This window comes from Aspergillus thermomutatus (genome assembly GCF_002237265.1).
Source record: "Aspergillus thermomutatus strain HMR AF 39 chromosome Unknown NODE_226, whole genome shotgun sequence".
NCBI lineage: Eukaryota > Fungi > Ascomycota > Eurotiomycetes > Eurotiales > Aspergillaceae > Aspergillus > Aspergillus thermomutatus.
In genome coordinates this window covers 38,297-48,565 of record NW_020798276.1, presented here as the reverse complement: position 1 = coordinate 48,565, position 10,269 = coordinate 38,297, and the positions used below count along the sequence as shown (strand labels likewise).

General features: G+C 49.1%; 4 protein-coding genes across 4 annotated transcripts; 2 read left to right on the top strand and 2 right to left on the bottom strand.

The window, feature by feature from the left end:
- Positions 1 to 1,588: 1,588 nt before the first annotated feature.
- Positions 1,589 to 4,209, top strand: CDV56_105324 (uncharacterized protein; the record flags this gene model as incomplete). The annotated part of the gene is made up of 4 exons (XM_026758943.1): positions 1,589 to 1,685; positions 1,747 to 1,894; positions 1,955 to 2,113; positions 2,184 to 4,209. The coding sequence occupies 4 exons, from the start codon at positions 1,589 to 1,591 to the stop codon at positions 4,207 to 4,209; spliced, it is 2,430 nt and encodes an 809-aa protein (XP_026611463.1).
- Positions 4,210 to 5,095: 886 nt separating this feature from the next.
- CDV56_105131 (putative TRAF-like signal transducer) lies at positions 5,096 to 6,537 on the bottom strand (the record flags this gene model as incomplete). Its single annotated transcript, XM_026758750.1, has 2 exons — positions 5,096 to 5,887; positions 6,010 to 6,537. The coding sequence occupies 2 exons, from the start codon at positions 6,535 to 6,537 to the stop codon at positions 5,096 to 5,098; spliced, it is 1,320 nt and encodes a 439-aa protein (XP_026611462.1).
- Positions 6,538 to 7,255: 718 nt separating this feature from the next.
- Positions 7,256 to 8,032, top strand: CDV56_105028 (syntaxin family protein; the record flags this gene model as incomplete). The annotated part of the gene is made up of 1 exon (XM_026758647.1): positions 7,256 to 8,032. The coding sequence occupies one exon, from the start codon at positions 7,256 to 7,258 to the stop codon at positions 8,030 to 8,032; it is 777 nt and encodes a 258-aa protein (XP_026611461.1).
- Positions 8,033 to 8,414: 382 nt separating this feature from the next.
- On the bottom strand, positions 8,415 to 8,877 carry CDV56_104957 (uncharacterized protein; the record flags this gene model as incomplete). The annotated part of the gene is made up of 3 exons (XM_026758576.1): positions 8,415 to 8,525; positions 8,581 to 8,693; positions 8,754 to 8,877. 3 exons carry the CDS (start codon positions 8,875 to 8,877, stop codon positions 8,415 to 8,417), a joined length of 348 nt encoding a protein of 115 aa, XP_026611460.1.
- Between the last annotated feature and the right edge of the window lie 1,392 nt (positions 8,878 to 10,269).

The following is a 10,269-nucleotide window of genomic DNA, read 5'->3' as shown; positions in this document are numbered from 1 at the left end:
GGGCGGCGTTTTGGGCCAGGGGGGGAACTGCTTGGGGACGGTGCGGAAGTGAGGCCAGTGGCCGGTGCGGGTGAGGGTGGTTGCTTCTGTGGCGACGGCGCGGAAGTGCTCGACTTCTGCTGGGGTGAGGAGGGAGGGGATGACGACGAAGCCGTCGCGTTGAAGCGCGTCGAGGTAAGGGGTTGAGACTGTCATTGTGGGAGATGGTATTCCTGTCAATGGTGTCCCTGTCTCGAGTAAAGGATCTGTTGTTGATGTTTTAGATGTCGGGTGAGGTGGGGTTGAGCAATCAGCTTATATGTGTTTGTTGGGAACTGCGTGCGCAGGCTCATGGTATGATTTCCATTATCAAACAATGTAGTATATTGAATACTACCTTGTTGAGTCCATGCCACCCTCCTTGGTAATCTTCTGTGATCTTCACTTGTTCATACATTGTGGAGTCAGCTCATGATAATAATGATACAATTACTCTGCAAATAATGATAACCATCTACCCCGCGGCAGAAAGAAAGCGGGGTTCTACGGTTACATTGGTATGACTAAGGTATGAACTATGAAGTATGGAGGAGAGAGGCAGATAGGTATCTGATAGAGAATATCAACAGCCATGGAATGATCTGATCTACCTCTCAGTTATGACTGACCCTTTCAACATCGAAATTTACCGCGTATAATACATTGCTGATCATCTGGACGTGCTCACTCATTGAGCTATCTCAACTCCACTTCCCAGCATCCGATTCATAGTGATGATGATGATCAGCTGGAGCGAGGACCACAAGAGTTATATTTAGATCAGTCGAAAAGGACCCTGGAGTGTTTTGAGAACATATATCAGACAGGAGGATGCAGTCACAATCTGCCAGGCTTGTCTCATTTATCCTGTCTATCTTTGATGTACATCTTCCTATTTTATGATAATAATAATGCAAAAATGGCCCTGGTACTGTTGTTGGAGTCATTAAGGTAAATTACTAGCTGTAATACCGCATGATCCCAGTTGCCTCCCTTAGTCCTCATTAACCCAAGGTACCGCTGTACTACCTAGTTGATACTGTGGGTCAGCAGAACCAGCTGCCCCTCCTTTGCCCTTGGGAGTGGGTGCTTGTTTTGTACCTTAGGTTGTATTCCATTGTTTACTTATTTTACTTAGGTTTCCCTGGTACAGATACACTCTGTTATTTCATAAATTTTCAAAAATTCCTAGGGCTGGCGGTGATCCCTCAAGTTTGCCTAGCTTGGACTAATTCTTGCCCAGGCTAAGAAGACCAGGAAGTTGTTCCCAGCTGGGCTGATGTTAGCGGGGCAACCGAAATCAATCCGCAGCTTCAGGTCTGATCACAGCTGTCATCGTCTTCTTGCATGCAAACTACCTTAGTCAGGGCAGCTTCTTCTTCTTTTCCTGTTTGCATCCGAGGGCTCCTTCCATCTGATCCTTTCCTTCCCATATCACAAGAACTAGCCAAATATTAAAAATTCGGGAGTTCGATCCATAGATACCCCACGCTTCGTGCCATATTCTCTAATGCTTTGACCCCGGTTGTCTTTCACTGAGGTACAGAAATCTATACACGTTATTGGGGTCATGACTCCCAGAATGAGCCCAGGCGTCAACGCCCTCATTGTGGTGGCATTACTACTGGTTCTGCTACCCTCACAGGTTCATGCCTTTGGCGCTGGCAGTATGTCCACTTCTCTCGTCTGCTTATTCACCTGCTCTTGTTCGTCGCTAAATTCAATCAGACATCGCTTCTATCTCAGCTGTTGAAGGCAAAAACTGGCGACATGGCGACATCGAAGATATGCTCAAGACCATTGCCTTTATCAAAGGCCACAAGTGGACGTCCATGATGGTCAAGCGCGTTTATTTTGGAAACTGGCTGCGCGATTAGTGAGTAGTCTGTTTTGGTGGGTCGAGCATGCGGCAGCAGTTACTAACTTCCTCCTTAAGCTCGCAGGCAATGGACGTCGGTACTCTGAAGAGCCTTCCCGCCGATACCATCCGCATCCTCGTTTGGATCCTTTCTTTCTTGACTTTTGGTTATGCGACGGCTGAGTTTGAGGTCACCTCCGACAGACTCGGAGTATATCGTCCTGAGGAGCATATTGAGTATGTCAATCTCAAATTCTGCCCGATGCCTCTTCGTCTTGGTACTGATGCTTATGTCCGTCTCTCGTAGCAACCCCAAAGACTATGCGGATAATCAGGATGCACGTCAGTACGACGCTCGACTCCGTGGTCCCATCCGCCAGGTTGAACTTGACATCGACCCGCAGACCGGTATGAAGAACTACATCGCGAACGAACGAGGAGACTGGGCTACGAGTACTGCCTACATCAAGTATAGTCTGGCGAGGAGCATTCACTACGGAAGAATGTATACCAGCGGTGGAAATCACAAGGGGAAGGAAGAAGACCTTTGCGAGGCTCTGCGATGCCTGGGTCAAGGTCTACATACTCTGGAGGACTTTGCAGCGCACACAAACTACTGTGAGCTTGCGCTCCGCGAAATGGGCTTTCGCAATGTGTTTCCGCACACCGGCGCAGCCACCGAAATTAATATCCGTGGTCATCGTGTCTTCCCCCTCGTGACAGGGACCTTTGGTATGGTGGACTTCTTCCATTCCGTACTTGGGGAGGCCACGGATCACTTCACCCAGTCAGAGGTCAATGAGATGGATATCGCGCTGGGAGATGCTCAGGCGAACTCCTCGACTGGGTCTCTCTCTGCTTTCACCGGGTTGTTGGGCAAAATCCCAGGGACAAAGGACCTCATCGCCCAGGCTGAGGAGCTCAAACGCCGCTCTGAAGCTCAGCAGTATGCCAATCAACACAGTGGTCAGAGGACGGGATATGTCGCCCACGAGACATCTCGAGGATTGGATGATTACGGTTCGGCCATCGGTCATGACCTGGGAGAATCGCTCAGTAGAGCTTCGGGACCCAGCCAGCCCTCCACCTCCGGTGGCCCTGCTGGGCCTGGATTGCCAGGAATGCCCGACTTTGATCCGAAAAAGACCGTGGCCCAGATCTACCCCATTCTTGAGTTCAGAGATAATGTGGTGCGGAAGCTTTCGTCGATCATTGAGAAGATTCCGGGTCTGGAGGCGCTGGTGGACAAGATCACGGAAACTCTGACTGTATTCGTTATGTCGCTTCTTGCTCCGTTCATTCGTCCCATCATCAACGCCGCTTCCAATTCGTTACAGGCTGGTTCCTCTGGTGTGATTGATGCCTCTGGCAAGCACCAGTTTGAACCGTGGACGGATCCTCACTGCACCGATCCCACCCACTCGATGCTTTCCAAGGATCACTTCTCTAATATTCTCAATGAACCCGCTGGTCGAGTCGCCGCGGCCATCCTCAAGTATGTCGCTCCTCGAGTGTTGTACGCCTGGGAGCATCTCGACGTCCCGGAACAGCAGGTTCTGGACGATTGTCTTCATGTGTTTCATCATCCTGCCCTGCGCGACATGCATAATGAGGCGCACCGGACCATGTTCGAGGCGGTTCAGAATTGGGCTCACTCCAGGCCGGACCGAGGTGCAAGTCTCAACGATATTCTGAGCTCTGAGGGTGTCAGAACGGGCAAAAACAACGGTGGTGAAGTCGGGCACTCGCATGCCAGCACTGGCTTTGCTACGTTGGGAGGTAACAAGCCTAGCCATGCGGCTCACCAACAGCATCCTACACATCAGCAGCCACATCCCCAGCAACAGCAGTCTTCTTCCCTCCCCTGGGACCAGCTCTCAAAGCTCCCCATTCCAGGCATATCCAATTTGAGCAAGTTGGAGAGTGCCTTCTCTAGTTTCTTACCGGGCAGCTCATCAAGGAAAGATCTTGTCGAGAATGTAGCTCCTCAGCATCAGGCTCCATTGCAGCACCAACAGCCTGATCGTCCGTATCAACCACATGGCCAGCAGCCTTACGAATCACACTCCCAGCCACATCATCCCCAGTACTATCAACCGCCTCAACAGCATCATCCCGGCGGTGGGTACGGTGAGCCTCACGGTGGCTATCAGAGCAACCGTTATGGGGACCAATATGGCCACCCACCTCCCGGCCCTGGCTACAGTCCCCCGGAACACCAGCACCAACACCATCAGCACCACGAGCATCATCACCAATCACATGGGTATGGCCAGGGGCATCACGATTATCCCGGATCGGGCTATGGTAATAAATACGGTTCTGGGTATTGATGCTGATGTGTGGTACGGTTGTGATGCGGGTTGATTGCTATCGGGTGTATAGATCTATCCCTCATCGCGGGGAATATATCTTGAACTCTTTATCATGATGACATGTGTACTATCTTTTCTACGACCCAGTAAAATTGGAAACATGTATTTATCATACTCGAAATACATATGTGTTCACATTAAAACCCTCACTCAACCAGTACCTTAATATCCTACATATCCTGAAACTGTATTTTGCCATTAAATTTTCCAGGTGTATTAGTTTTGGTACATAAGATATTTGAGCGGTGCCCTTCAACAAGCACTGCCGGGCTAGCTCAATCGGTAGAGCGTGAGACTCTTAATCTCAAGGTTGCGGGTTCGACCCCCGCGTTCGGCTTTTTCTTTTGCTTCATTTTTATTTATTTATTATTTTATTTTATATTTTATTTTTTATTTTTTCTATTTAAAAACTCACCTTCTCGTTTCGCTCACGGAGTCTATATATAAATTGGATGCATGACCGAGATTAGAAGGCCGGGTCAGAAATAACTACGTATACGGTTGTGCTCTGTTGTGTCTCTATACGTGAGTCCCAAGTGTCAGAGGTAGTAGATCGGATACTCTGAATTATTAACAGCTATCATGTACAAGCATGCCATGACAGAGGTTCAAAGTGCTATGAAGGGTTCAGAGACAAGCTGAAGAACAAATGGAAAATGGCATAGCCACCGCCGACCGACCTGTCAACTCCGAAAAGCATACTATATACAAGCATCCAGTGCAAGGCAAATAATGTCAGATGTTGCACAATAACCAACCCGCTATCTAATGCCATGGCTCGTCATAAGCGTATTATATCATCATCATAATTTGTATGTTCAATGGAACAAGAGAAGACAGGAGGTCAAAGTTTGGTACCCTCCCGTCCGCTATCGCTCGGTCTTCGGGGTCTAAGCAAGCCTGAGGATGGACCGACTGCACTGCTCGGACCGGGTGTAGACGATCCTAGCTGACCAGCCCTGGTCTCATTATTGCTGTTGCTGCCATTACTTGTGCGCACACCAGTAGCTCGCTGGCCCTGGTGTAGACGAGGATTCATCAGCCATTGGACCTGCATGCGAATACTGCTAACAGCAGCATTTGTGTGAGCCATGTCCTCCTTTATGCGGAGACACTCATTCATGATGGCCATGCTGGCGCGAGCGTCTAAATCGGTGATTGCATGTGAAAGCTGACCAACTTCCTCCCGAAGAGACTCGTGCAGAGCAAGTAGATACGTCGTGGTGGCGGCATTAGAAGAGATTGCACTAGAATTATCAGCGTGTGATTGACTGCCCGATACACGCGGAGAGCTTGATGACCCCGACTGCCCCGAGGAGCCTGATTGTGCCCCTGTGTCGTGTCCAGGAAGGGCACGCGAAGTATCAAGTAGGGTAGAGCGAATGTTTGCGATCCCGTCCTCAAAGATCTCATTTCGCTGCTGAAGATGGCGGATGGTCAATTCCAAGGAGTCAAGCCGGGCATTCTGAGCCTCGAAATAAGGGCCCATAGCGATGAGTGGACAAATTTGCTCATGTGTCACCAAGTCGGCCCGCTTGACTTTAACGGGACATCCGTATTTGGACGCGGCACAAGCATGTATTGCCTCGGGGCAGGTTTCAATATGATCCCTCAACGCTTTTCGAAAAACCGTTGTCTGGCAGTCGGGACAAGTTGTTCTCAAGCTGGGACACAATTCCTTTACATGCTCCTGAATTAAAACGGAAAAAAAAGACTGTTAACCACAATATAAGACGATCGTTGGGGCATAGCACGAACCTCGTAATCCTGTTCCATCACTTCCTCCTCGCAACGAGAGCACTGGTGCAGCTTATGCATGCATTTTCTATCGGGACCGAGGTCCTTCTTCCTGGTCTTCTTGTCGCAAAGCGTACCCGGGCAATCCATGAGCCTATACCCACAATATTTGTCGACGTGAGCTTGAACATGACCCCTCGGTACAATTTCCTTGCAACCCTCGCTCGAAAATGGGCACTTTACTCGTACATCGTCGCACATATTGATCAATAGTCGAGGTACATTGAGGTAGACATCTCGAGTCGGCGTGCGGCAGGTCGGACATGTGAAATCATCCCGACCAGCGGCAAACGTTGTAATGGCGGAATTTAGGCACTTTTGACAGAAAACATGGTCGCACTGCAAGCGAACCGGGCGAATAAAGGGGCAGTGGCATATCGCACACATAAGATGGTCGTCATAACTGGAGACATAGTCCAGAGCACGCAGGTCAATGATCTCGTCGCGATCGCAGCTCGACTCCATCATCAGAAGCTCCTCGAGTTTCATAGTTGGCAAAAGCGTTCGGAATCTGTCGCCTTCACTCGAATGACTCGGTTTAATAGGGACATGCAAGACACCGCAGCGTTCAGGTGTGAGCAAAAAAGGGGTTATCAAGAAATGATCGTCTATCGAGTTGCCGTGGAGGTATGAAGATGAAACGATAACTATGACAGCAACCCATCAGGGTCACACGGTGGCTGCAGTTGGATTGAAGATCTCTCTGTGATAAGTACAAAGGTTTGCAAACGAGGCAAAAAAGGAATGTTGAGAAAAGAACTGAAACAGCGAAGCTTGCATCGGATGGATGGAGAGAGGGTGCGATTGCCATTATTATTGCGGGGAGCCCTTTGGCAGATGATGCGGAAACGGCAGATCAATCCGCGGCCGGCCGAGAAGGCCTCATCCAGTGAGATAGTCTACATCATCGTCAACCACTCTCTCCGTCAACAACTCGTCTAGATAGCGAAGTTTCCCCCCTTTCATTTCCACCGTCGGTATCCATCGTCAAATCAGCTTCTCACCGACGGTGCCCTAAGTGAGCTGTCGCTGACGCCTGGACCGCGTTCCTCCTTTCGCATTCCATTCCCCGGTACTCAGCCTCAGACCGTCTCCGCATTATTGCTTCATCAGCGCTGGGTGTCCCGGTCACATTTTCCAGGCTTCCCACGGTTGTTATACCTGTCACATACCTCTCCTGAATCGAGAGTGCTACCGCCGTTTCAAGATGACGAACCCATCTCAGTTATTCCTCCTTGCCGATCACATCAAATTGTCGCTGTTGGAGCGACAACGAGCGATCTCGCTGAACCTGGAGCCCAATAGTCAGGATGGAGAAATCTCTCGCTCTTTAGAGTCTCTACGGGATGGCATTGAGTCGGTGGAATCGGAAGTGTCGCGCCTGGAGGAAGCGAACGACGATGGAGCCGCCGATCTTAAAGATCAACTCAGTCATTTGCAATCACAATACCGAGACCTCTCATCTCAGTTTCATGGCCAAGACGAGTCGGCCTTGGACTCGGATTTCAGTAACGTCAAAAAGTCGTCTCCCGACTTGAAACAGCCGATTCCACAGCATCCGCCTTCCAAGTCTGTCCGGTTCATGGATTCCGCAGCGGAAGAGGCTGATATGGATCGTCGCAACCTCTTTCAGCCATACCGCGACTCTCCCTCTCCTCCAAGTCCGGACCACTCCAACATGTCCAATCAGCAGATTTACGACCATCACGCCGACACCCTTCGCGAGCAGGATGAACAGTTGGATCGGCTGGGGGAGTCAATCGGGCGACAGCACCAGCTCAGCATTCAGATTGGCGACGAGCTGGAAGGGCACATCGCACTGCTTGATGGCGTGGATGGCGATGTCGACCGGCACCAGAGACGATTGGATGGCGCGAGAAAACGGCTGGATAAGATCAGGAAGAGGGCGGGTGAGAACTGGAGTATGATGACCATCATTGGTCTGATTATCATCCTAGTCATTCTGATTGTTATCTTGAAATGAGCGATTGGCATATATATCCGGATGGTCTTATGGTTCATTTCCCCCCTGCAAGTTCTATTGTGTGACCTGGTTGTTAAGGCGAACATGGCGTCTGTCTGCTTCTTCCCCGCAATGTGTGAAATTCCCCATACATGGTATCCGAGTCTCTCAGGTGCGTTAGATGGAATGGTTTTACATCGATACAACTTATTACGCTCCTTGATTAGTACTTTATTGATTCCCTTTCTCGTTGATATTCACTTTTGATTTGATAACGTTCATCAATTGCATTCATGGCATATTTAATGTACATGACATCATGCAAACTCCCATGAATTACTGAATCCGCCAACACCACAAATCGAGATCGCCTTCTGCAACCGAATCACGAGATAGGAGAAATCTATTGAGTCTTGTTCACAGGGCCACTCCTGTTTGGCAGATCCTTGGTGCGACTTTGGAGTGATTCGAAGTCCTTGTCGTCGCTGTCAAGCTCGCCGCGGTCCGCCTTGACCTGGTACCAATTATCAATTGATGTCTTACTTTCAAGGGAATCAATTGAACCATACCGATGCCTCACTGTTGCTAGCAAGCTCGCCCTTCCACTTCGCCTTGCCCTCCTTGGTACTCTTCAACTGATCTTGCTTCTCAGCCTCGTAGAAGGAGTCCAGATCATCGCGGTCTGCGCTCTCACATTAGTCATTCGCAACTTAAGGGGCAGGTAGAGAAGGATGAAACTGACTCCGATCTGACTCCTTCAAGCCCAGGCGAGCGGCGGAGTTGTGGAAGGCTGAGACGGCCGTGTAGCCTGGTCTCATGACGACGCGGGGGCTGACCGATGCACGTACGGAGGTGAGAAACGACATGATGATTTGCGGGAGGTGATTCTGCTTGAGAGATTTGTTAGCGTACACTTTTGCTGCTTATAAGTGATATGGTCTAGTTGCGGGTGCGAGTAATATCCCAATGACGCTGCTCGCAATTGACGATGGGAGGCAAAAGTACTCCTTCAGCATTCAATGACTCTTAACTCACCTTCAATGTGAACTAGAAGAAGACAAATAGGTACTCTGCTTGTGTCAAATATACTAGTAAGAAAGACGCATGTCACTAAATCAGAAAAGTGAAGCACACATCAGCAGCGGGAAACGAGACGACTTTTAAAGTAAAAGCGCAAGCTACGCAACCCCCAAATAATGCCATCCACCTCGGCCAAGCTTAACTGGGTCCCTCGGGACGATAATAATTACGATAATGATCTACTGCAGAGATTATGTGCTCTCCTGGGTCTTCTCCATACGGGCTACGAAAATGCCCACATCTTCGTGTGTGGGTGTCAGTGATGACGTCAGGGATACTCAATCGACCAGCCATCTTGGAGTGAACGGGAGGATGGACGAAGGGAAGAAGTTCATCATTAGCAATAATCTGTCACTCTATCTATAGCTATGATTCTGTTCTGGTAGGGTAAATAGATGTCTCTTGTGGTCTAATCAGTTGAGAGTGCATCTTTAGATATGCTCTTTTGCTGCTTAAACAGATAACGGCGTTAATATATCCTGTCGGTCTGCATCCTCAAACATCCCCTATATTCTGCTGTCTAACGTGCAGCACCTGAAGTAACCAGTGTAATGACATCATGTACACAAGCTTGAAACTGGGTTTCATGCCATGTCCATGCTTCAAGGCACATATATTGTAGAATAACCAACAGTACAATCTAAGCATTCTTAACTTCTAGCCAACCCAATGCTTTAAGGGGCAACTGCCCATGCTTTCTCCTAGCTGATGATCATCGAGCAAGTTCTTTTCACAGCTGATTTCCATGTCGAGTTTTAACAATCATCGAAACTGGACCTAGTTGTCCCTAACACACCCAATTGGGCGTCACAATGTCCTGCCGTTGCTAGAACTTCCTACACCAATTACCGATCCGTACACTGGTGACCTGATGTCTACACTGCACCGGGTCCGTACCAATAACCCTGATGACTCAGTTTTGATGAATGGTGCTTTGACCACTATGCATAGGACTGACGTTGAATCCGGCAGCAAAGACACGATTTAAGGAGAGATGGTGAGAATGGCAGCCTGAAGAGAGATATTTGAGAAGAATCATACATTTGAATCAAGGTACTCTCCGGGAGAAGTTATGACAGAAGAACATCCAAACGAATCAACGTGGAAGCATAGAGAATAGGAAGTGCTGCACCGACCAATGACACAGCAACGGAGCGAGACTTTTTTTTTTCTTGAAA